General features: G+C 40.5%; 1 protein-coding gene across 1 annotated transcript in view; it reads left to right on the top strand.

Annotated features, from left to right (window-relative positions):
- Nucleotides 1–27,630, top strand: part of SETD7 (SET domain containing 7, histone lysine methyltransferase) — a 73,040-nt gene that overhangs the window by 19,792 nt on the left and 25,618 nt on the right. Inside the window, exons 3-4 of the mRNA XM_043973273.1 lie at nt 12,215–12,416; nt 22,408–22,594. Of these exons, the coding sequence (XP_043829208.1) occupies nt 12,215–12,416; nt 22,408–22,594 (389 nt within the window). The remainder of the gene's footprint in view (nt 1–12,214; nt 12,417–22,407; nt 22,595–27,630) is intronic.

Below are 27,630 nucleotides of genomic sequence, written 5' to 3'. Positions count from 1 at the left end.
TAGTGAGGGAGGACCATCCCATACTGGTGGTGGCTGGAGGACTTGGGTGAGGGGTGGCTGCAGATCTCCCAAGCCATCTCTTCAGGACACAAAGAAAGCAGCCACACCTAATCTTATCATCCCAGGGTTGAGGGACTAGAACGAAGGGCTAGCTCTGTCCAAACTGGTTCTGCTTATCTCTCTAGGCGTGTATCTGTCCTCTGGTTTAGTTTCTCAAGGAGAAGGTTCTTTGATGTGCCCCAGAGAACTTCTGGAGTGGCCTGGGCCCATAACAAAAGGATATCAAAAATGCTAGCCTTGGGGGAAGCTAGGTAGCACAGTGGATAAAGCACCAGCCCTGGATTCAGGAGGATATGAGTTCAGATCCGGCCTCAGACACTTGACATTTAATAGCTGTGTGACCCTGGGCAAGTTACTTAACCCCCATTGCCCCACAAAAAAAAAAATGACTACCCAGAAATTATGTCCCTGGAACTATTTAAATGTCACAGTTAGAATTTAAAGACATTGCCCCCATGGTTTTTCCCTGTAGTCAAAGAGACTAACAATTAGGGGTTAATACTGACATGGGTTAAACTAATGTTAGTTATAGGACACAGCATAACATAATAACTCAAGTTTTGGGGAGGCGAGCAACTCCTAAACCTTGATCCATTCTAAAAGAATCAGCTAGACAAAATCCTGGGCCTCTCAGCTATAAATAAGATCTCTCTTTGTGGATAACAGGGACTGGATACCTGTCATTTTGTAACAGTGAACCAAAATTCTTTTGCTACAGACACAGCAGGGCTACCATGAACTGCTGTGTTGACAGTATTCTGTAATATTCATTCAATCACTTGACAAATATAAACAGGTTGATTTCAAAGAAGGTTTTTCTTGTGCATGGGATTCTTAATTATTCATGACAATGGCAGGAGGCTAAGAGAGCATACATAATCAAAATCTATCTATAAATTATAACTTTACAGACATACTGCCTCTAATCAGTCCGTCTAACCTCCCCCACTGAGGCTTTTTGCCATTTATATCCGTTAGATTCAACAGACAGTTATTAAGCACCTACTATGTGGAAGACACTTGGGCAACAAAGAAAAAAAACAAAATGGTTCCTGTCCTCAAAGAGCTTATATTCTATTGGGGAGACTATAACATGTACAGAAGTAAGTATCAATTATGGGCAAAGTAATTTCAAGAGGGAGAGCTATGAACAAAGAGTAAAGGAACGGTTTTTCATTTTTATTTCATTCTTTTTCCTTGATGAATTTCCACCTAGGAAAAATACTGAAGAGTAGGGAATCAGTCACAGGACCATAATGTTGAGGGAGAAAGCAGAGAACCTGATTAATCCTTCAATGAATAATTTAGCATTGACTTCTATGGGTGGGATTGATTGGGCTGAGCTTCCTCCTGCCTTCCCAAATTGTTGGTCTTGTCATGGAAATGTCAGCTCTTCCTCAAAGAACAAAGGTTAAATTTCACCTAGTGAGTCTTCTGCTGTATGTGATATTATTTTGAACGAGCCCAGTGCCCTCCTGTCCAAAATAGCAAGATATTTTAGATGAAGGGGGGCGGGGGTGGGGTGGGGAAGAAGCTGTAAACTGACTAAGGACTCATGCAGTGCAGTTGTTCCCCTGGACACAACACAGCCGTCTCTTCCTGGCAATGAGGTAGAGAAGTTGGAAGACAAAAGGGAGTATTGTTTCTTGTAACAAGTGGCAGCAATGTTTCCAAGAGGGAGGAAGGAAAAGAGGGAGGGTAGCTCCAGCGAAAACCAGGACAGCTCAATTTCATTTTCTTGTTCCTCACTAGATTTTGAGAGACAGACTACTTGGGTGAGTCCAAGGAAACTCTCTCTCTCTCTCTTTTTTTATATAACTTCAACTTGAATTGAATGCTTTTTCTTCCTCCTCATTCCCACATTAGACACCATGGACAACAGCACATTTCCCAGTAAATAGGCATTCGGGCTTAGCTGCCACACACTCAAAGACTGTGAGCAGGTCCTGAGCAAACTTTGTTGTTCAGTCATTTCAGTTGTGTCTGTCTCTGTCACCCCATTTGAGATTTCCTTGGCAAAGATACTAGAATGGTTTACCATTTCCTTTTCCAGCTCATTTTACAAATGAGGAAACTGAGGCAAATAGGATTAAGTGATTTGGCCAGGGCCACACAACTAGTAAGTGTCTGAATCTGGATTTGAACTCAGGTCTTTCTGACTCCAGGCAGAGAGGCAGAGACAAAGAAAAATAAAAATTAGTGGGCATACTATAAATGAAGATCCAGAAAAGAAGACAGGAGAAGAATTGAGATTATTCAGGAAGAGAAGGTGAGCAACAGTGACATACTGCAGGAGAAGGATAAGAAAAGGATTACATTTGACAATGAAGAGATCATTGGTAATATTGGAGAGGGCATTCTCATTTGAATGAGAACATAATGCAGAGCATTGAGAAGAGAGTGAGAAGAAGGTAGAAGCACCACATACTCATGTTTTTTTTCAGGGAGTTTAGCCTAAAAGGAGAGGAGAAGCAAGGTTATAGCAAATGGGGTAGGATCTAGTGAGGGTTGTTGGGGGAGATCAGGAGAGTTTTTGTAGGCTGCAGAGAAGTACCCAAATAGATAGAGACCGATATTAAAGATTTAGAGGAGTGAGGAAAAAAGACAGTCATGTCCAGGTAGGCATGTAGTGGTCATCACATGCTAGCTCTACCCACAATCAGAAATAGGGCAAGGCAATTACGTTTTTGTTCCTAGGCACCAAACTGAGAAGGAACTTCTTCCTTACAGTGGTTATTTAGGCTACATATATGAAGACCCTCTGTTGCCCCTGCCCTACACATTGTAACCACTCCTTATACCCTCAGCGTCTTACCCCACTTTCCATTGCTTTAACACATCTGAACTCTCCTGGGGATGTCACTCCCTTGCCCAATGTCACTACATCAAATTGAGTGTGCTGTCCCCTGAATCCCACTTTCCCTCAACTGAATTTTCCCTCATACCTGAATACCTAATTATATCCCTGTGTGGCCAAGTTCTGAGAATTCAGGCCAAAGTACTGGCCATAGTTATTATGGAATGCAAGCCAGGACAGGAGTTCTCCAATTTTTTTTTTACCTCCCTTGTGTAGTCACAGACCCTCCCACAGAATCATAGAGTTAAAATGGATGTCAAGAAATTGTATATCCTTGGTTAGGACTAATGGCCAATGATCTTAAACTGAGAGGGGAAGGGGGCAGCTAGGTGGCGCAGTGAATAAAAGCACCGGCCCTGGATTCAGGAGTACCTGAGTTCAAATCCAGCCTCAGACACTTGACACTTACTGGCTGTGTGACCCTGGGCAAGTCACTTAACCCCCCATAACCCCACAAAAACAAAAAAAAAATTGAGGGGGGAAAAAGACCAGTATCCTTGTGCTTGAAAGATTCTACTGCAAAAGAGAGCCATTGGATGATGTCTTGGAAAGAGTCATTATCATCTTTAGGCCATAGATTCCAAGTTGGAAGCGACCTTAGTGATCATCTAAACCCACACCTCCATTTTACAGATGAGGAAGTTCAGGCCCAGATAGGTCCAAGGCCAGACTTGTAATAAGTGGCAGAACCAAGAGTTGAGCCTCAGTCTTCTGCTGACACTTCCCAGTGCTCTTTCCTCTCTAATATGTAGCCTGCTGATTTATGAAGTTTCTGCAGTTATTAACCAGGCAGATCTCATCAGGAAGGGGAGTTTGATCAGGGAGGCCAGAGGAGAAGGTTGGACTGGATGACAGAACATCCCTCCCAGGTCTAAAATGCCACAAATCTTTTCATCACATTAAGAAAAGGAAACATAGGTTGGCTCTGCAATAAACAAGAAATTTGGTCCAAAATGTGTGTATCCTCTCCTGCCCTACTCCATTGTTGGAAGCCAAAAGGAAGTTGCACACCTGTATCAGGTAGTCACTTACCTTGGAAGTTATCCCAGCAGGTGGTACCACCCCAAACAGCCCCTCAAATGGTTTAGCAAATCCAGGGATGGAAGAGAAATCATAGATTAATAAAGGGAACTGGAGGCCTTCGAGTCACTGTCCAAACTTTGAGGGTTTATATATGGTCACTAGGTGTCTCACATGGTAGAAGACTTTTAGGCAGGGATTTTTAAACTGGAGTCTAGGAAGGTTTGATTTTTTAAATTTGTTAATTGTTTTCCAATATAATTGAATTCCTTTTGGGACAGTGATTACTGGGGGTGCCTCTATTTTAGGTGATGAGGGCAGGTGCCAAAGTACTGTTACACTTCATAATTCTATATAATCGTGAAATCTGTATCTATGTAATTCTATCTAATTTTATTCTATTCATTTAAAAACATCATTCTGAGAAGGGATTGCTAGGCATCATCAGATTACCAGGGGGATCCAGGATACAAAAAAGCTTGAGAACCTCTGCTTAGGGAAGGCTGGATGACCACATGTTGGGGATATGTCACAGTAGGATACTGGTAAGACTAGGTGGCCTCTGGGGACCCTTTCCACTAAGATTCTGGGATTTTATGAAAGGCAGGGTAAGGATCTGAATTGCTTGGGGCTTTGGGCTAGAAATATCACCTCAATGAGACAGAAACAAGCACTTTGAAATGAAGGTTAAAAAACAAAACTGTGCCACTGCCTACCAAAACACTGCTTTATTTCCTAATAATTTTTTGGGAGGGCCTTTGGGTGGATCCATATTTTAAAAATTAGAAGATGAGGGAGTAGCTAGGTGGCACAGTGGATAGAGTACTGGCTCTGAAGTCAGGAGGACCTGAGTTCAAATCTGACCTCAGACACTTGACACTTACTAGCTGTGTGACCCTGGGCAAGTCACTTAACCCCAATTGCCTCACCAAAAAAAAAAAGTGAATGTAAAAAAATTAGAAGAAGAGAGGCAGCATAGGATAGTGGATAGAGAGCCACTTTGGAGGCCTGAATATGTGGGTGCTAGTAGTATATGTTACATATTCTCCATGTAGGTCTTTGTTACATATTTTCTTGGCCTTCACCTCCCAGTGACACCCAAGCAACTTGCTAAAACTCAGAACTGTTGAACAATCTAAATTGCTTTCATAGAGGAAATTTCCTTCCCAATAGTTTGGCTTCAAAACAAAACAAATGTAGAAAGTAGTACTGGGAAGTGGCAGGGGAAACAGGAAATAGAAATGTCTGTTATCTTTGTTATAAATTCATGAAAATCCCTTCCTTGGTTTGGTGACTTAGAAGGAAGGGAGGAGAACTCCTGTTAGGTGTTCTGATAACTTTTTTTGGGGGGGAGGCAAAACTTTTCTTTAAGTGGTATGTGATTTAATGGTAGAATTTAATAGCAGGAATTTCCTCCACATGGATTTCTGGAAGAAGAAATAGCTCTATTGAATTTTTAACTGGATGAATTCCTGGAAACCAGTAGAAAGTCTTAATGAGTCTTCCTTGTGTAGATTCAAAGGAAGCAGTTAGATGAGAACCTGAGACACAGCTTGCCTTAGTAGATAAAGGGCCAGCCTTGGTCATTGGGAAGATGTGGCTTCCATAACCCCTTGCATATTGGCTATGGGATCCCAGACTAGTGGCCTCAGGCCAGAGGGAGCTGGGTGGGGTAGGGTGAAGATTACTGTACTGATGAATTCACACATCTAGATTAAAAATAAAGGCAAATTTAAATAAAGATCTCCAGAATTTAGTGCTGCAAAATCAGAATATTCATTGCCCTGCCTCCACTTCAGAATACTTTCTATTGTGTTCTTGTAGGATCATGGATTCAAAGCTAGACTTCTCCTTAGTCATCATCTCCTCCCTCCTTCTTTTTGTTTTTCAGTTGTTTTGGGCATCTCTGATGCTTTGTGACCCCATTTGGGGTTTTCTTGGCAGAGATATTGGAGTGGTTTGCCACTTCCTTCTGCAGCTCATTCTACAGATGAGGAAAATGAGGCAAATGGGGTTAAGTGACTTTCCCAGGGTCACACAGCTAGTAAGTGAGGTTGAATTTGAACTCACCAAGAGTAATCTTCCTGATTCCAAGCCCAGTGAGTGCTCTCTATCCACTGTGCCACCTATCTGCCCCCAAGACGTTTTGTGTTGTGTTCTGATGTTTTTGACCTGACAGCTTAGAGACTATCAGTGACTGGTTTTCACAAAAGTAGGGAAAGTACTTTGTGTGGTGAGCATAGAACTACCAAAGTCAGAGTTGGAAGGACCCTCCATCTTGCTCAAGCTTCTACATAATGCAGAAAACGTTTCTACGTTATCCCTAATAGTCATTCAACCTCTGCTATGACTTAGAGGAAATATATTTTCCTATCTTCATGATAAAAGTCTCTCCTTATTTTCATTTTTATTTCAAATTGCTGGCAAAATGGGATAAGTTAAAGGAATGGTAGGGTTAATTCTGCCACAACTTTTTGTTTGACTAGTTAAAATCCATTGGATGGCTCCATTTGGGTAGATTGATTAACTGAATTTCCAGAGGACTCAGCACACAAAAATTGCATTCTGAGAAACTGATGTCCTCATTATTAGAAGAGCTTTCGTGAATTGATATTTCAAAATGAGCAGACATGGGCCTCCAGATGCTATACCCAAGGTTTAGTTCTTTTATGAAGATCAGTTTCTACAAATGATAAAGTTAAAAGAAAAATCACATTGTACAATACTAAAAAATCCGTTTCTTTGTACTATCAGTAGATATCAAAGCGTTCTGACATTCCATTCGCCTGGCTAACATGAAACTTTATTTCACTTTCAGTTTTCCAAGAAACATCTTGTCATCCTCAGAAATTGTTTAGTTCAGTTCTTGGTTCTGGAAAATCAAATCATTCCGACCACACTGTGTCTTAGCATTTCAGGGACTCTCTCCCATAGGGTTTCAATCATCTAGTCCAATGATCTCAAACTCAAATTGTAGGTTTGCTTTAAGGTTGTAGCAATCTATATACTACTACTGCATAAATCTCTATAAAGCAAAACAAAGACTTGTCCATCAATTCCATATTTTGATAAACAAAAGGTTACACCATAACTTTATCATATATTATTTCTCACATCTCAGCATCCCATTTCCAGCTCCATGCTGGGCATTTCCACTTGAATATCTTAATGGTACCTCAAACTAAACATAGCTAAAATTGAATTTATTATCTTTACCCTAAACCCACCCCTTCTTCCAATTTCTTCATTTTTGTTGATGGTGGTAAGTGCTATTATGCCCATTTTATAGATGGGAAAACTGAGATTAAAGCGACTTGCCCAGGATCACACAGCTAGTAAATGTCTGAGGTCAGATTTGAACTTTCAAGTTTTCCTGACTCCAGGCCCAGAGCTCTATCCACTGTACCACCTAGGGGTTTCCAGAGCTTAAAATGGCACTGACTTTGGGGACTTGTGTGTGTGTGTGTGTGTGTGTGTGTGTGTGTGTGTGTGTGTGTGTGTGTAAACTTTCTTCACAATTGCAGATCAAACAAGTGGTCTGAAATTATAGACAGAAAGCTGCTTGGGAACTGATAAGATTCTAGTGTTACAGATAGGGCTAGAAGAGACCTCAGAGATCACCTTGTCTAATCCCCTCATTTTCCATGTGAGTACACTGGAGCCCAAGGAATGTTGCCATAAATCATGTGCTCTAGATCAGGGCTTCTTAAAATTTTTCCACCCAAGACTCCTTTTCACCCTAGAATATATATATGTATATATATATATATATATATATATATATATATATATATATATATATTTTTTTTTTGGTAGGGCAATGAGGGTTAGGTGACTTGCCCAGGGTCACACAGCTAGTAAGTGTCAAGTGTCTGAGGTCAGATTTGAACTCAGGTCCTCCTGAATCCAGGGCTGGTGCTCTATCCACTGTGCCACCTGGCTGACCCCTCACCCTAGAAATTTTCACATGATCCCACATATATAGGTATATAAAATCAGTATACATAACCTTTTACTGTTGATTTTTTTGTAACCCTGACATTCAGTTACACAACCACATATGGGGTTTAAGAAGCTTTGCTATATATCACTTGCTCTAGGACACATAGGTGGTAGGTATCAGAGACAGGATTTGAACCTGGGTCTTCCTATTTCCAAGATCTGCCTCTCATGACATTGGTTAAAAGAGAATAAAGTTGTCGTTGGTGACGCAGGGTGGGAAAAGCCAGTGAACATTTTGTAGTTAGGTGAAAATGTGAGGATGATCCCAAGTTACACCCAAGGGCTGTGGAGATTGTTTGAAGGGTAATTTTAAATGTTACTGAAAATGTAAAGTGAAAAATACACGAAATTCACACAACCTAGGGCCTAATTATATAATCAAATGCCTCTTCTCCAAGGGATTTTTTCCTTTTTGTTGTTGTTGTTGTAGAAAAGCCCAAGGGAAACTTCATTAATGAGTACTTCACGAATCCAGATTTATTGTCCTTCTAACTGAAGCTGAGCTCTGTGAAAGAAGCCAGGCCTTTCACTGAGAATGAAAACAAGTCTGAAAGGGGAATTTTCACACACTTGAGCATACAAATACAAGTAGTAAGCAGAGGCCTGGAATTGGTTAGGTTGCTGTTGTGATATGTTAGTGCCAGATGAACAACCGACTACCTGGATGACTTTGAACAAGTTCCTTGACCTCTCTGGGTCCCCGGTTCCTCATCTGTAAAATGAAGGGTTTGGACTAGGTGGCCTATGAGGTCCCTTCTTGCTCTAAACCTCTGATCCTTGGCTCAGGGCATTTTTATTTTCTCTGGCTCTCCCTCTCGCACTCCAACTATTGACCTCCCTGGCTTCCTTTAAGTCCCAACTAAAGTTCCACCTTCTACAGGAAACCTTTCTTAACCACTCTTTTTTTTTTTTTTTGGTGAGGCAATTGGGGTTAAGTGACTTGCCCAGGGTCACACAGCTAGTGAGTGTTAAGTGTCTGACTTCAGATTTGAACTCAGGTCCTCCTGAATCCAAGGCTGGTGCTTTATCCACTGTGCCACCTAGCTGCCCCTCTTAACCACTCTTTTTTTTTTTTTTTTTGGTGAGGCAACTGGGGTTAAGTGACTTGCCCAGGGTCACACAGCTAGTAAGTGTGTAAAGTGTCTGAGGTCAGATTTGAACTCAGGTCCTCCTGAATCCAGGGCCCGTGCTCTATCCACTGCGCCACCTAGCTTCCCTTCTCTCTTGACCACTCTTTTACTTATTTTTTTATTTTAGTGAGGCAATTGGGGTTAAGTGACTTGCCCAGGGTCACACAGCTAGTAAATGTTGAGTGTCTGAGGCCGGATTTGAACTCAGGTACTCCTGACTCCAGGGCCGGTGCTCTATCCACTGCGCCACCTAGCTGCCCTCTCTTAACCACTCTTAATCCCAGTTCCTTCCCTCTATTATTATTTCCTATTTATCCTGGACACAGCTCATTTTGTCAATATTTGTTCACATGTTGCCTCCCCAATTAGATTGTAAGCTACTTAAGGGCTAGGACTGTCTTTTGCCTCTTACTGTATCCCCAGGGCTTAGTATTATGCTTGGCACATAGTAGGCACTTAAATGTTGAGGTTGCTATAAATGGTTTTTATTTATTCATTAATGCCACACCTTTACAAGGGCAATACTTTTTTTTTTTTTTGGTAACCTAGTGTCAGAGTCAATCTATTGTGGTCAGTCAATCAATTTACCAAGCACTTTGCTAGGCTCTGGAGATTAAAAAAAAAGAGGCAAAAGCATGGATGGTTCCCACCCTCAAGAAGCTCAGATTCTAGTAGTTGCGAACAACTATGTACACACAAGATACATACAGTGTAAATGGGAGGTCATCTAGCTGAGGGGAAGGGAGGGACTGGGAGAATCTTCTTGTGGAAAGTGGTATTTGTACTGAATCTTGAAAGAAGCCAAGGGGTGGAAGTGAGAAGAGAGACAGACAGCGAAAAGGCACAGATTGGGGAGGGGCATGACATGCAAGGGATGGAAAGTAGGCCAGTGTGACTGGCTCAGAGTAGTATGCGAAGGAGAAAAAAAAGAGTAAGAAGACTGGAAAGCTAGAAAGGGGCCAGTTGGAGAAGGGTTTTCAAAGCTAGACAGAGAATTGTAGAATTGATTCTGAAGGATGTAGGGAGCCCCTGGAGGTTATTGAGTAGGGAGGTGCTGGTTGTGGTGGGATGCAGACCCTAAGAAACTTGGGCCTTAAACTTTAGCAGAGTGAAAAACAATCCTTAAAATTTAGACACTGAAACCAAAGATTTCCAAAATAAAAAACAATCCCTGTTTCCCACCTTAGGAATGTGATGTTGCCAGGACACATGGACCAGGGGTCCTGCAGACCTTGGGATATTTATAGACATTTCTATCTATGATGGAAATATCGATAAGCATATCAAGGTCTGCAAGGACAATATGCAAGTTCCATACATTCGAGATATGGATTTTTTTGTACATCAACAAGATGTGTGACTGATAGCTCATCACTCAACCCCCAAAACATCCCCTCCCCAGTTATTTTGCAATCTCCTTACTTGACACAGAGCCTTCTTTGTCTGAAATGTATAAAAGGTCAATTCTCCTTCCATTCCGGGGGATAGTCTCTATTTTACTGTCTCCTGGCCATGTATTTCTCTCTCCTAAAAAATATCTCTATTTTACAAGATTTGCTGTGAGCCTGCCAATTCTTTGGATGGACTAGCCCCCCAAAACCAGCTCCCATGTCACTGGTGACATCGTCAGACCTTCACTTTAGGAAGATCTCTTTGGCAGATGAGTGGAGAGTGGGCTGAGATTTGAGGAAGGAGACCAATCAGAAATAACGAAGGATAATATAACAAGGACATGGTTGGACTAGTTGTCCTTTCTAAGGGACTTTTCCAACTCCAAATCTTTGATCCTCTACCAGGAGTTTCTCTAAGAATACTTTGAAGTTCTAAAATGTATGGCTTTTGTTCATTCAAACTGACCTTCCCTATAATTATTCCAAATCACTGACGATTTACTAGATTGTATAGAAATGAGAATTTTTTTGGTAAACTGAGTTAAAGAGAAGATTTTCTGCCTTTTTTAGAGACAAGGACATACTAAGAATTTCACTTGGGACCTTGTACTTCTGTGCTCTGACTTTCTGGAGTCTAGGTGTGTTTGTAAATGAAATAGTCTATTTAAAAGTGCTTTGCAAATCATAATACACTATATGCACACAAGCCATTATTATTAACAGTAATAAGGGGCAGCTAGGTGGCTCAGTGGATAAAACACAGGCTCTGGATTCAGGAGGACCTGAGTTCAAATCCAGCCTCAGACAATTGACACTTACTAGCAAAGTGACCTTGGAAAAGTCACTTAACCCTCATTGCCCCACCAAAAAAAAAAAAATCCCAAATTCAACAGAGTAATAAGGGAGAAGAATGTTGTAAGACCTGCACGGTAACCTTTGGTAAACTTTCTCCTATCCTGGAGCAATGACTTTCAAAATCTGTCCTTCTGATCCAGCCTGGGATAGGGCAGTGTGCTTCATCGCTCCCCCTCCCCCAGTACACACACACACACACACACACACACACACACACACACACACACACCCACCTTCATTCCTGCTCCCAGTTGTGTTGACAAGTGACGCTTGGATTCCATGACAAACTTTTCCTAGAATTTGAGAAGTTAAGAGTGCTGTTTTTTATGAGATGTGATTAAAATAAAATTATTAACTTATGTCCAAACTAGAAACCTGGTCATTTGCTCATGGTGAATATCTATATTACAAGAGACCATCTTTAATACATTATAGACTGAACGATTGTCAGGGGCTATCCAGGGACTCTGACCCATACCTTGGAAGCCATCATTCTTGAGGATGAGTGGTAAGGGAGTGCTAAGGGGTACCCTGCCTTGACATTTCTACCCTAGCAATTATAGGAAAGGGTATGAGTTTGACACACTTGAAGTTTAGAGATGGTCTCAATTTTCCCCTGTACCTTTCCCCTTCTCTTGACTTTACCCTAGAGGGAAAACATAAATGACTGCAGGAGGAACCGGAGGTTAAGAGTTAAGTCTAGCCTACCATTCCTAATCTTACTTATGTGATCCTTATGATCCTTGGAAATTTTGGGGCCTGTTTTGAATTTAAGGCCACACACACACACACACACACAGAGTTATTGAAGAGTTGAGCCTGGAGTTAAGTTGATGCGGTGCTAATTTCTATAAGAGGGTTGAACCCCTTCTCTCTCTCTCTCTCTCTCTCTTTCTTAGCACACTGGAAGGGTATTATGTAGATGATGCCTTACAAGGGCAAGGAGTATACAGGTACGAGGATGGAGGAGTCCTCAAGGGCACCTATGCAGATGGAGAACTGAATGGACCTGCACAGGAGTATGACTCAGATGGGAGACTGATCTTCAAGGGACAATACAAAGATAATATTCGGCATGGGATTTGCTGGATATATTACCCAGTAAGCCTAATGATTATTAACTTGGCTAAGAAATAACATGTTTTTATGTGATTTTTATAAATTTAATATTAACTAACAAATGGACCAAATATAATACAAATCTACCCCCAACCCTTCACCTTTTTACAATTTAATACCTTTAACCTGTATTTTAATGTCAATATATATGAAGGACCTACAATTTCATTAATGTGGGAACTTCCTTCACCTAATTTAAATCGTAACTAGTCAGTAACTTATTATTAGTTGCCTAAGGGTCATGGAGGTTAAGTAACTTGCCCATGTTCATACAGTTAACGAGTGGCTGAGGTGGAATTCAAACCCAGATCTTCCTGACTAGACAACTGGATAACACAGTGGATTGAGTACTGAGCTGGGAGGCAGGAAGACCAGAGTTCAAATCTGGCATCAGACACTTACTAGCTGTGTGACCCTGGTCAAGTCACTTAACCTCTGACTGCCCCAGTTTCCTCAACTGTATAATGTAAAATTCTTAGCAAAGTGTCTGACTCTAGCATTCTCTTTACCTCCTCAGAGTACCTGTCTCATATATATATAATTTGGGAGGTGGGGGGTGGAAATGGCTTACAGTAACAACTATTAGTTCTTCCATTTCATAACTAATATAATGGCCCAAACTAAATAGGCTTTTCATTCCCTTGCCTGGTTGGCTTTCTGGATTTACCTCTATTGGGGTGAGAAAGTGAGAGTGACACATTCCATTACCGTTTCTGTCTCTGATGGACCAAGAATAAGCCTGAGATTTTCCTTTTTCAAATTGCCTCACTATTATTGCTTGATTTCACAAGGTCCATCCTGGGTCTTATATAAGGACCTTGTGACAGTTGTGTGTTTCAAAGAATTAACATTCATTTGGCCTTCAGTGATTTGGCAGCATGTCTTGGCATTGCTTGAGATAGATAATTAAAGACAATAATTCCAGGGTGTGGCCAAACCAGGCAAGAAATCACTGCTCTGAGCTGCCCTGTCTGGATTTTTCTGATACCTCAGCTGCATTTGGTGACTTTCCTGAAAGCCTTTCAAATGAATGGATTTGGGAAAACATTGATCTTGAAGTTTATTTTGTCTAGCATTTGAATCTAAATAAAATCATGCCTTCATTTCATCCAAAGGCTGTTATTTCATGATTTTTTTTTTTGATGAGAACATTCACTCAGGCACAAGTAATAAGATTGGCAGCCCCTCCTAAATCTATTTACATACTGCTGCTCTGCTTCTAAGTTTTACTCCCAGACCTGTAAATGGGGATAGAAGAAAATGACATGTGAGGTAGCCCTGTTAAAAAAAATTAAATAACCAAAACATTTACAAGGATCTGGAAACATCCAGCCTCCTCAGGAAATAAGTAGCTTTCATTACTGGCCAGACAGATGATAATGATATTTATGTAGTAGCACTCTGTAGTTATAAAATGCTTTATGTATATTATTCCATGCAATTCTCACAACAACCTAGTGAGATAAGGCAGTGTAAGTATTATTATTGCCATTTTACAGCTAAGCTTCAAAGGAATTGTGTGGTTTCCTATCTTCTGGGAGGCAACTGAATCAGGACTGGTATCCAACCTTTTGTCTCCACCATCCACTATTGTGTATGGAACATTCTTGCCTAGATATTGAAAGATTTTTACCCATTGCAGAGCTTCATGTGGCTTTTAAAGCCCATCCCAATGGCTCCTGGCCATTTCTAGGCATCTGGTACATTACTCTCTTCCCCACCCTCCACATTCTAGCTAGATAGCCCAGCTGTTTCCCCACATAGGACATTGTACTTCTGATGTCTGTGCCTATGCACCAGCCTTCCCCCAGGGCCAAGAATGATCTCCCTCCTCAATGTTGCATTTTAGAACCCCTCAGCTTCCTTCAGACCTTGGCTCAAGTACCCACTTCTACAAAAAGAGCCTGTTCTGATTCCCTTAGTTGCTAATGCCCTCTACCAGGAAGTTCTTTTGTATTTTTACTGAATTTCTTCTTTCCTCTTCCCCAATTTCACCTCATATAATGGAAGCTCTTTAAAGGCAGGGACTAGATTGTTTGTTTGGTGGGTTGTTGGGTTTTTGGGGGGAATGGGGAGGGATCTCTCTGATGTAGGGGGTGGGTTTAATGGATCAAATTAATCATGTGGCATCCCAAAGAATTACAAGATTCAGTGACTCAGTTTCCCAAGTTTTATTGAAAGATTGTTGACCATAGGGAGAGCACCATGGAGATGGGTGTCTTGAATAGGGGGATGAAAATGTTTATATTTATAATAAGAAAAAGTAGGTTATCTCCTCTTTATCTTAATATCCTCCTTGTGGGAGGTTCATGGGAGGTCTTATTCTAATTTGGAGTTCCTAGGGTCCTAAAACAACCTCCAAGGCAGATACCTTTTTCCTTGGAAGTGTGTTTGGGGGGTTTACCCATCAGAAGGTGAATCTAAGGACAAATTTTGGCTTTTTCTGCACATGTTCCCAAAGACATGCTTAAACTTCTCAATGCCAGAGGGTCCCTGTTTTTATAATATCTCTTTACTTAAGATCTGGTTTCTAGGTGTCCTGTCATCTAGGAATATTAATGGCTATTAATGGTTAATAGTCCCTAGTTACTGTATCTGTTGATGGTGTTGGTTTATAGGGAGTTGAACTCTCTTGGTTATAGTACTGTAAGCACACAAACCTAAGTTTCTCTGTTAACCCTTTTAGGTACTATTGATCAAATCTTGGGTTATTTGTTAACCCTTTCAGCCTCCTCCATCATCTCTATACCTAGAACAGTGCCTGGCACATAGTAGATGTTGAATAGGTAGACTAAATGGGTTCACTCATAGGATTTAGAACAAGTTGAAGGTGCCTTAGTAACTTCATCTAGTTTAATCTATACCTTCATTTTATAGATGAGAAAAACAAATAGAGTCCCAGTTTGGCTAAATGATTAGTCAGAAATAGGGCTGACATCAAAGGGCAGAGTCCTTAGGGAGATGTTTGCCAAAATCCTAGAAGATATCTGTAATGATACAGACTGAGTATTTTGGTCATCACTCATAGTGCTAATAAAGCTGATACAAATTTTGTTTTTTATTAAACAAATATTTGTTTAATACCAGAAGGACAAGGATTTCAGGCTACCTCAAAGGACCAAACTATGTCAGTTTACATGGTACATTTTTTTTAATCCCTAAAGCAAAGAAAATAGAACAAATAGGATGAAATTTTTTATTTAAGAGTAAAATGATAATGTTTTTTGCATCCAGTTTTACAACTGGTCCTTCTGTTGTTAAAGCCAATTATCCGGAAGCTAAGTGCTTTGGGGTTACAAAGAAGAATAAGTCATACAGTATTTGCCCTCATGATGATTATTGTCTGCTAGGGGAGATAAGAAATGCAAAAATAACTATTTTAACAATAGTTCATATTTGCTCCACAAAGTTCTACTCAGATGCCTTATTGTGTGGAGATGACCCAGGGGTCCCAAAGGTTATGTCAAGTTGAATGTAGTCTCTAACAGATTCTAGGATATTGGAAAAGGACTGAGTCCGCTTTGTGAGATCAGTCTCACTAAGTACAGAGAGGGTCACTATGACTAGGTCATTTGGTGATGGATTCTTTGTCCATGGCAACCCATGACACGCAAAAGAGTACAAAATGACCTCTATCCTATGTGGCCTCCTTCCTCTTCTTTAGTGATGGTGACAAAGTGGTGGGAAAGAGGGCAGAGATGCTATGAATAATAGTTTTTAGATAGTTTATAAACTTTATGTGGGGCAATTAGGTGGCACAGGGGATAGAGTGCCAGGCCTGGAGTCAGGAAGATGCATTTTCGTGAGCTCAGATCTGGCCTTAGACACATAGTAGCTGTGTGACCCTGGGCAAGTCAGTTAATTTTGCTTCAGTTTCCTCATCTGTAAAATGAGCTGGAGAAGGAAATGACAAACGACTCCAGTATCTCTGCCAAGAAAACCCCAAATGGGGTCACAAAGATTCAGACATGACTGAAACAACTGAACAACAACAAACTTTAACTCTCCAAATGTGAGATCCCTGTCCAATGACCAGTGAGCAAACAGAGCACAGAAGGAATCAAATCAAACCAAACTTGACATTCTTGTTATAAATGAAACCAGAAGGAAGTCACACCTAATTGAAAGGCAGTTCCCAGATTCTCCTTGGAGAAGCAAATAAAGGAAGTGGCCGAGTTTCATCTATCATATATCCCAAGGTAACAAGAAGCACTGGCACATGAGACATTTGGTTATCTCCTATTCCAGCTCTCATGATAAATATTTGCAAAAGGAATAACATGGGGGCAGCTAGGTGGTGCAGTGGATAGAGCACCTGCCCTGGAGTCAGGAGGACCTGAGTTCAAATCCGGCCTCAGATACTTAACACTTACTAGCTGTGTGACCCTGGGCAAGTTACTTAATCCCAACTGCCTCGCCAAAAAGAAAGAAAAATAAATAAAAAATAAAAAAAGGAATAACATGAAAATAGTTGCAGTTTATGCATTAATATCTCTTTCTGAGAATGAAGGTGTAGAGAAATTCTAGGAAGAATTTGATAATGCCCTCCAAATGAAATCAGCCTACAAGCCTCCTATTGAGAGAGTCATGGACGTTGGGCTGGAAGGGACCCTGGAGGCCATTTAATACAATCACCCTTACATTTAGCTGCAATTTCCTGCTAATTTCATTTATAACAAGAATGTCAAGATTGATTTCATTCAGTTCCTGCAGTGCTCACTCAGTTCACTCATTGTTCTTTGGACAGGGATCTCACATGTGGATTATCAACAACGAAATTAGTTTTTAGATTGTCTATAAACTTTAGCACTCTCCGCCCCCCTTTCCACCTCTCTGTCACCATCACTTCAGAAGCAGAAGGGAACCACGTGGGTCTGGGGCCATCTTGTACTTTCTTTCATGTCACGGTTGCCATCATCAAAGAATGAGATTTTACAGACAAATAAACCGAGGCCCACAGAGGATAAATGGCTTGTACATGGTTACATAGGGAAGCCAGAGGGGTAGAATTTGAACCCAGAGGCTGTGCTCTTTCCACGGTACTATATTCAGGGACTTCAATGTGAAGTTAAGACTAGATGAAAATGGAAAGAAATTGTTTGAAAAGCATGGATTGGGAATGAGGAATAAAGAAGCCAAAGACTTGTAGATCACACAGAAGTCTCAGGTCTGAGCCTTATGAATACTTGAGGAAAAGACTCAATGGCCATTAGTTGGGGCAAACACAGAATAACATCATAAAAATTTACATTGCTATTTTAATAAATAGGGAGCAAGTTATTTTTGGGGGGGCATCTGTTTTTTTTTGAGGTGATAGTCATACCTGAATCACATATGTTTTCAGACTACCAACTTATTAGAGTAAAGATCAAAATGAATACACAGGTAGAAAAAGAATGAAAGTGAGAAAAAAGAGTCACTGGGTGCAATTGAAACAACTCAATCTTGACATAGTCAAACAAGTTCCTGATAAAGAAAAATGGGTTATGGACCAAATTCCATACTGAAGTTTAAATAATATAAATCAATTATATATACATGTGTATGTATGTATGTATGCACAGACACACACATTTATCAGTTAGGTGGCACAGTTGATAAGACACTGGGTTTGGAGTCAGGAGGACAAGTTCAAATTCAGTCTCAGACACTAACTAGCTGTGTGACCATGGGCAAGTCGCTGAACCTTTGCCCTCTATTTCCTCATCTGTAAAATGGGGGTAATAATTGCAGCAACCTCTCAGGGTAATTGTGAAGATACAGTGAGATAATATTTGTAAATCGCTTAGCACAGCACCCAAACCATAGTAAGCACTATAAATGTCACTGTCATCATAACAAGAAGACCAAAAGAGTTAAAAAAAAGTGCCTTAGCAAACCTTTGCCAAGGGAGGAGAGGGAGTAACCAAATGCAACACTAATTTGGAATATAGATTAATTTATAAAATCTTACAAAGGAGGAATATGGGAAATTATGCACAGTTTCACTTATTATGGGCAGCTAGGTGGCACAGTGGATAAAGCACTGGGCTTAGAATCAGAAAGATTCATCCTCATGAGTTTAAATCTGGCTTCAGACACTTTATTAGTTGTGTGACCCAGGGTAAGTCACTTCACCCTGTTTGCCTCAGTTTCCTCTGCTCTTAAATGAGCTGGAGAAGGAAATGGCAAACCACTCCAGTATCTTTGCCACGAAAACCCCAAATGGGGTCATGGAGAGTTGGACATAACTGAATAACAACTTAACAACAACAAAATCACTCATTAAAACAGAAGCAATAGAGGGCAAAAGCAGCGTAAAGAAAGCTTGGTAAGAACCTAGCTAAGCAAAGCTATCCTAAGGGCATTTAAGGATAAAAATTTTAAAAGGACAAAAGGGAGAAAAATGGAAAGATCAACAAAGGAGCCTTATAAGAAACTTTTCACCACCAAGGACAGTAAAACCCCAACACAGGGACTCCAACATCACAGATGTATTTGTTAAGAAGGCAAAAAGGGCATTAAAGAAAACAAAGACAGAAAGCAACTCAGCTGGACCAAGTGTACATAAAGGAGATCCAAGCTGGGGAGTGCAATTTGCCTATCGGGTTTCCTTGAGACAATGTGGTGGTGTGGAATGAGTGCTGGATTTGGAGTTAGAGTTACTACATCTCTCACTTGTGTGTGACCTTAGACAAGTCACTCAACCTCTCTGGGCCTCAGTCTCCTCTTCTGTAAAACAGAGGGTTAGAGTAAGGCTCTGGAGGAGAGAGTGAGGCTGGTGACCTTGCACAGCCCTCCCTCACTTAAATCCAATTCAGTGCAAGTCATGACATCACCCCAATGTCACGGTCCTCTTTAAGAAAGGACAGGGGCAGCTAGGTGGCACAGTGGATAAAGCACTGGCCTTGGATTCAGGAGGACCTGAGTTCAAAGCCAGCCTCAGACCCTTGACACTTACTAGCTGTGTGACCCTGGGCAAGTCACTTAACCCCAATTGCCTCACAACAAAAAAAAAAGAAAAGAAGAAAGAAGGACAAACAATGACTTCCCCTTCCTCTTCTAAGTTGATGATATTATGAACTTTGGAACTGTCATACAAATTTGTTTGTTTGCTTTGGGGGGATTTTTGAGGGGAAGCAATCAGGGTCAAGTGACTTGCCCAGGGTCCCACAGCTAGTGGGACAGCTAGTAAGTGTCTGAGGCTGGATTTGAACTCTGGTCCTCCTGACTCCAGGGCCAGTGCTCTTTCCACTGTACCACCTAGCTGCCCTCAAGTTGTTTTTTTCCTTTAGTTAAAAAAAAAAATCAAAACTTTGCATTTCCCCTCACAAAAACAAGCTTCTAGACACTATCAGAATACACAAATGCATAAATAAGGATCAGATGAAAGCTTAAAGTAAAAGGTGTACAGAACAAGCAGATTTCTCTTGAAAAACCACATTAATGACATTCATTGGGAGAGAGTCTGTCTAAAGAGCTTCAGTGTTTCAACAATCCTTGTTTCAATAATCCTCTCAGCTCTCCTGGAAGGGAGGCAGTGCTGAAGGTGTTATTATCCCCTTTTGCACTGTGCTAATGTTTTCAGTATAATTAGGAATAAGCTAGCAGGGAGGAAAAAGCATAAAAGATGCTTCTGATGCATTTCCAGAACACAAAAAGCATTTCCTATAATGTCCCTCTCAAGGAAGTGTTCTGTTTTTCTAGAGTATTTGAATACCTCTCAGTTTGAATAGTGTAGAGCAGAAAATACGAACCTTCTATTTGTTTTTTCTTGCTGCTTCTCCGTCTCTGGCACTTGTGGGAATATTCAGTAACCCCGTGCTACTTAACAGAATAATCTTCAGGCATATGAACCTTTGAGTTGGGAAAATAACTGAGTTATTGGAAAAAGTCATGATATAACTAACTATTATTTATATCAAAACCTCCAAGATCTTTTATGTATTCCTGCAGTTCTTAGTTACACTAGAAATATCACTCTAAGAGTTTTATGGATGAAAACACACACACACACACACACACACACACACACACACACAATATAGGCACCTGTGACCCAGATCGCTCATCATTTTTTAGTTCCTCAGTTCAACTAGGACACCATCTCTTATGTATGTGTACTTACATTTTGGGATATACAGAAGTAACCTGTGCCCCATATCCTTCCCCAAAACAATTATCTTTGGGGGACAAAAAATTTACCCATGTGAAATAGACCCAAAACAAAATTAGCTCCTCCACTGGAATAGGGTGAGGAAAGAAGCAAAAGTAGAGAAGCAAGAGACACATGGGAGAAGTGACATCAAGAGGGAAGAGAGTGAAAAGGAGACGAGGGAGGGTTTTCTTTAGTCTTCCAACAGGGATACATGTTTATGGTTTAGCATCCCCACAAAAAGTAGAAAATGAGAGTCTAGAAACTCTTATGCTAGATGCCTTGTAAAAAGCAAGCAGTCACATTTCTGTAAAATGTCATTAGATTGAGAAGTGCTAAATTGATTTGTTTATTAGTTGCCAATTACATGCTCTCCTTTTGTTTGGCACAATAGAAAGAACATTGAATTTGTAGTCAGACAACCTGGGTTCAAATCCTGGTTCTGCTATTATATGTGTGTTAACCTAGGCAACTCTCTTAACTTTCTTCAGCCTCAATTTCTTCATCTGTAAAATTAGGAGTGTGGATTAGATTGCCTACTAAAAATCCCATCAAGTTCTAAATCTATGATGCCACAATCTTCTCAGCCCTTAACACCAGGGTTTGATAGATGTAGGGGAGAAGGGGAGGAAAAGAAGCAACAGAATAAATTGTGGCTATAATCAGATTTTTATGGTCCTCTGTTATACATTAATTTGGGAATAGTTTTTATTGCAGTCATTTTTTCACCTTCTATTCAGAGTCAGAGGTCCTGGGTTATAATCTTAGCTTTTCCACTTAAAAGATATGTGACCTGGGGCGGCTAGGTGGTGCAGTGGATAAAGCACCAGCCCTGGATTCAGGAGGACCTGAGTTCAAATCCGACCTCAGATACTTGATACTTACTAGCTGTGTGATCCTGGACAAGTCATTTAACCCTCATTGCCCCACCCCCAAAAAAGAAATATGTGGCCTCAGACATCATTAAACTTAACTGGGCTTCAGTTTCCTTCTTTGTAGAATTAAGAGGTTGCAAGAGATGATCTCTTAAGGGCCTTTCTAGATCTAGAGTTATGAATTTTCCTGTTCACAAGCAAACTATAATAGTTTGTAAATGATGTTACTGAAATTGCAGCTAGTTTTTATCTAAGCCAGATGAGAACTTTGAGCATCCCCATCTCTGTGTCAGGCTTTCCTTCTTATTCCTCTCCTCTCTTGTACTCTTTTTTGTTTGTTTGTTTGTTTGTTTGTTTAGTGAGGCAATTGAGGTTAAGTGACTTGCCCAGGGTCACACAGCTAGTAAGTATTAAGTGTCTGAGACCGGATTTGAACTCAGGTACTCCTGACTCCAGGGCTGGTGCTCTATCCACTGCTCCATCTAGCTGCCCTCCTCTCTTGTATTCTTACACCTACTCATGCATTCTTCAGTCATCATGTGTATTTCAGATGATGAATTGTTTGTTTAATTTTTAAAGGTGCTTCTACCTTCTGAGTCCTACTATTTGTTGTTTTTCAGTCACGCTGACTCTTCATGTCCCTGTTTGGAGTTTTCTTGACAAAGACAATGTAGTGGTTTGCCATTTCCTTCTCCAGCTCATTTTACAGATGAGGAAACTAAGGTGAACAGGGATAAGTGACTTGCCCAGGATCACAGAGCTAGTAAGTGTCTGAAGTTGGATTTGAAGTTAGGTCTTCCTGACTGCAGGCCAGGCACTCTATCTACTGTGTCACCTAGCTACCCCTGTAAGGACTATACTTCATAAAATTAGGAATAAACTGAGTAGGAGACTGGGTGAAGAAATATCTTGTTCCTATTATGTCTATATATAATGTTTCTTGTTTTTTGGTTTCTCCTACCAGGATGGAGGTACTCTGGTAGGTGAAGTTAATGAAGAAGGGGAGATGACCGGAGACAAAATAGCTTATGTGTACCCTGATGGAAGGACCACTATTTATGGGAAATTCATAGATGGAGAGTTGATAGAAGGAAAATTGGCTAACATGTCAATTGAGGAAGGAAAGCCCTACTTTGAACTGGTACCAGGAAGTAAGTAAACTTTGGAGTTTGCTATTCTGATTTTAAAGTTAAAACCAATATGATTGTATGTGTCTGTGCAGGTTGAGGGAGGGTGGGGCGCTGTGTATTTTGTAAATATTCTTCCCTTTCATCATAGATTCCACCAGAAGAAATTGGTTTTCAAAATAAAAGAAAAAAAGAAATTGTTTTATAGTGTTGAGAGGTCACATTTGGGAGAGACATTGATTTTTGAAGTGGTATAGAGAAATTATAGGGAGATTAGGCTCTGATTTGTGATGGAGTGGATGGATGGAGGAAGTGGAACTAGCTTTTTTCATTCTTCCTTCTCCAACCGGTCCAGCCCTTATGATCCGTGGTCTCTCTTGGTAACCAAAGATAAAGCTATGGAGATCACTGAATGTTTAAAGACCTTTGGAAAAGGAAGTGCCCCTGACAGGTGAAAATCAACCCTGACAAGCAAACAATTGATGAGGGGTAGACATATTAATGAGAAAATGGACTAAAAGTCTTCAGCTCCTGTACTAAGAAGGTGGATTGATCATAAGACTCAGCCATCTGCAGCAATTTGGACAAAGGAATCCATCTCGATGCAGACCACTCTGGTTGGTTTTCTCCTTCATGAGCTAGGTCTCCTTAAACCCTAATTGAGGGTTGCAAGGGCATGGGATGGATGCTTCAGGTAGAATGCACCAAGATTAGATTCTGTTTATACTCTAAACAGAAGTAAGGTCTTCTAGTTTGGTGGGGTCCTACCTAAGTTTGAGGAGCATGTCCCCAGATGATTTGGGCAGTCTCATCTATCAGCCTTGTCCTTCAGAGACTAGGCTGGGTGAACTATACAATTGATCCCTAAATGAGGAAATAAAGGGAAAAAACCTGAATCCTAACTTAATAATTGGTTATTAATGTGAAAGAAAAACAATCACTTCTCTCACTTACCATAGTTTCATTTAAGAAGAAATAACAACAAAAAGAAGAAATAGGCCTCTGGGGATACTTATCCTAACTGGGATGAGTATAAGAACAAAGAACTAAAATGGGTTTCAGAAAAGTTGGATGAGAGTTGTGACTAAAGGAGTCTAAGGAAGTAAAAGAGGAGAGAGGAGTTCAGAGAATATACATAAATGATTGATAGATTGATAGACAGATCAAGTGAGCATTTATTAAGTGCTTACTATGTGTCAGACATTGTGTTAAGTGATGATGAAACAAAAGCAAGCAAGACAACCTTCAAGGAGCTTAATGAGGGAAGACCACATATAAAGGAGACCTGAAAAATAGGGGGGAAGGGGAGGTGGAATTCAGGGGTCAAAATGACTGACACAGAGGAAGAAAATAAGGCTAGAGAGTTGGAAGTTAAGTGAAGCATTATAGGAGATCCTTCTGAAATAGTGGTCTGAGTAGCAGTCACCAGTCAGGAGAATGGGGCCTTGGGATAGAAATATATTTAGGATGGGAGAATAGCTGGCAAAGAGAAGGGAAAAAAAACTGTAGGGTTGGGTCAAGATGAATAGTCTTAGCCTGGGCATCTCCTATTTTCTGTGATAACATTAGTTAAAAAGCAGAACTTTATAGCCTTTGGCTGAAAGATCTGAAGTCTTCTGAAGAGAAGATGCTTACTACAGGAGTCCTCAGTGGATAGTGAACAAAATGTCTAGTGGACCTCAAAATAGAGACTTAGCTAAGGATTAAGTAAAAACCAGTAGAAGACTGAAAGAGCTGACCGACAGAACTCTGACCCCTCCCCTTCAGGGGAGAGGCTTACTAACCACAGTATCCCTAGTATATGATCCACAGAGTAATAGGAGAATCTGAGGCTATCTGGATAGCAAAATATTAGCTGGAGTGGAGATGTGACATTCAATGGCAAGAACTGGAAACAACACCTAGCAGGGAGCAAGCTCAGCAGATAGACACATGATGATATTATAAGAAGACTTTGGTAGCTTTATAGCTTTAAATCGCACTTCCATGTATATACTGTGGCCACATGTGTTCTCTTTCATATGTGTACTCTATGAGTGAGCCCCATGTACATCCACTCTTCTCACTGTAACTGTGTATATTTATGGGATAACAAGTTCCAAGTTTAAAGAAGGGACATTATGTTACTGTCATTTCATTTTTTGCCTTTGCCTAAGAAAAGTAAACACTCTGGTAGGGACTTGGAATTATAGTTAAGAGTGCATCTGACCCACAAACCACTTAGAACCTGAAGGCAGGTTTCTGAAAGCCTACAGGTGCTACTGTAGCAGTTGTGCTGAATCATTTTTATAAATTAAGTGTGTTGGGACAGACAGTAATAGTCACTTGTCATCATAGCCAGACAAAACATGTTTCCTTTGAGGAGTACCTTTCTGTGCTCTATTAGGTGACTGTGTGATTCATTCTGGTATATTGAGATCAAATTATTTACATATCCACCGATCAGGCATAGGTTACAAGGCTAGAAACTAGAAGCTACTGCAGTAGAAAAAGAAAGTATAAGGAAAGAAGTTTTAAGCATAAGGAAAGAAGTTTTGAATATTAAAGCTATTGATTCATAAATATAACTATTCAGCTATCTTGTTTCATAGTATAATTAAAAGTAATGCCAGATCTCCCAAATACAGTCCAACCCTCTTCTTCTATTCAGTCCTTTGACCTTCTGCACTTTTTTCCCAAGATACTGAGAACCAGCTCTACGGGCTGTATACCCTATTGTATATCATAGTCTGGATAATATGTCTCCACTTATTAGATGTGTGACCTTGGACATCATTAAACTTAACTGGGCCTCAGTTTCATCCTTTGGAGAATGAGGGGGTTGGAAGAGATGATCTCTTAAGGTCCTTTCCAGGTATAGAACTATGAGTTTTTCTGTTCACAGACAAATCATGATAGTTTGTAAGTGGTTTACTAAAATTCCTTTTCCTTTCCATTTGCTTTTTCTTGCATGCATACTTACACCAAATTCTAGAGTGATTATGGATTTCATCTGAAAGGCTCCAGGTTGTTCTAAGGCTTGATAAATCAGCACAATGCCACCTGAAGCTGTAAATATCTGGAGTATCACACTATCCAGAGAGAATCCCTTTTCCATTCGGACTTTGCACTGGACAGTGTCTGACCATGGCAAATACTTTTTAAAAAATTAATTCTTTTTTTGCAGGGCAATGAGGGTTAAGTGACTTGCCCAGGGTCACACAGCTAGTGTCAAGTGTCTGAGGTTGGATTTGAACTCCGGTCTTCCTGAATCCAGGGCCAGTGCTTTATCCACTGAGCCACCTAGCTGCCCCGCAAATACTTTTGACTAGCACATCGCTCCCTGCCTCAATTAGTATCAGGTTTTTCAACAATTGTCTTTACTGTTTTATATTTCGTCTAATCTTTTATGATTTAAGATATGTATAGGAAACACTTTGCTGAGTGAGAGTGTTCTTTGCAAACAAATGACTTTTAATAAAACCATTAAGCACAGTGGGATCTTACATCCTCAGCACCTTCCAATCCATTGTTCAACTGTAAAAGTATGGTCTGCTTTCATGTGAATGGCAAATAACCCACTCTAGCCTATTTACTGTTTTGGGCCAGAATGATCAACACTAGAAGGAAAAAAGTATTTCCAAGGGAAATGTTAATAATGTTAATAAGAGCAAGAGAAAAGGAAACTTCTGTTCTCAACATCAGCCTTGTCTTCTCCCTTTCTTTTTTCCCCTTTGATGCTCAGGTGGAGGTTAGGAACATACACATAATAGCTGAAAAACAAAAGGCTTCCATATAATAGCTGAAAAACGAAAAGCAGAAAAAGGGCCCAGGATCCTTCAATGCATGCTTGTGAAATGTTGTTGTTTGTCCTTTGTTCTCGAAGAGGACCATGACATCAGGGTGATATGACTTGCACTGAATTGGATTTAAGTGAGGGAGGACTGTGCAAGGTCACCAACCTCACTGTATCCTCCAGAGCCATCTGGGTCCAGTGGAAAGGTATAAATCAGGATAACTGGAGATGACCCTGGATGTTTAAGATAGTTAGGGTTAAGGGACTTGCCCAGAGTCACACAGCTAGTAGGTGTTTGAGGAGAGATTTAAACTCAGGTCCTCCTGACTCCAGGACCAGGGCTCTATCCACTGCACCACCTAGCTGCCCCATGCTTGTGAAATAGAAGAATAATGGAGGATACAGCATTTCAATTGGACCTTGAAGGATTGGGAAGATGATTTTGATGAGTGAAGGATGAAGGGCTGTTTTTGAACTAAGAAATAATGTGAACCAAGAGGTGGAAATCTGTGCATGTTTGGTGAGAGAAGACTGGAAGGTAAATTGGGATCAGATTGTATTGGCCTTTAGATGATAAACTAAGGAGTTTGAACTTCAGTGAGAAGCCCCTGAAATTGGAGGGAAGCACCATCATTAGAGCCTTGCATGAGGAAAATTAATCTGATGGTAGAATGAGGGATAGACTGGAACAGGGATTGAATAGTTATGGAGACCAATTAGTAGGCTATTGCAGTGGTCCAGATGAGAGGTAACGGGGCTAAACTAGGAGGGATGGCATTGAGAACAGAGCAGAAGGAATGAATGGAAAAGACATTGAAGAGGAAGAACTGTTAAGACTTGGTAATCGGATGAAGGAGAAGGAAATATTCCTAGATAAAGGGGATAAAAGTGGTACCATTGGGGCAGCGAGGTGGCACAGTGGATAAAGCACCAGCCCTGGATTCAGGAAGACCTGAGTTCAAATCCGGCCTCAGACACTTACACTTACTAGCTGTGTGACCCTTGGGCAAGTCACTTAACCCTCATTGCCCTGTAAAAAAACCCACAAAAACAAAAGTGGTACCATTAACAGAAATAGGGAACTTGGAAGGAATAGTTATTTGAGCAGTTCAAGACAACAATTTCAGCTTAAACATTTTGATTTTGAGGTACTGACAAAACATACAGGCACAGATATCTAAGATGAGATTGTAGTCAGAGAAGTGAAACCTGACATTCAAAATGTGAATGGGATATCAAAAACTTTAAAAGTCAACCTAGTGCTTTGAAAAAAATGACTGGAAAT

The sequence above is a fragment of the Dromiciops gliroides genome, chromosome 6, assembly GCF_019393635.1.
Source record: "Dromiciops gliroides isolate mDroGli1 chromosome 6, mDroGli1.pri, whole genome shotgun sequence".
Classification (NCBI taxonomy): Eukaryota; Metazoa; Chordata; class Mammalia; order Microbiotheria; family Microbiotheriidae; genus Dromiciops; species Dromiciops gliroides.
The sequence above is the reverse complement of the archived record's forward strand: the minus strand, read 5'-3'. Positions and strand labels throughout refer to the sequence as shown.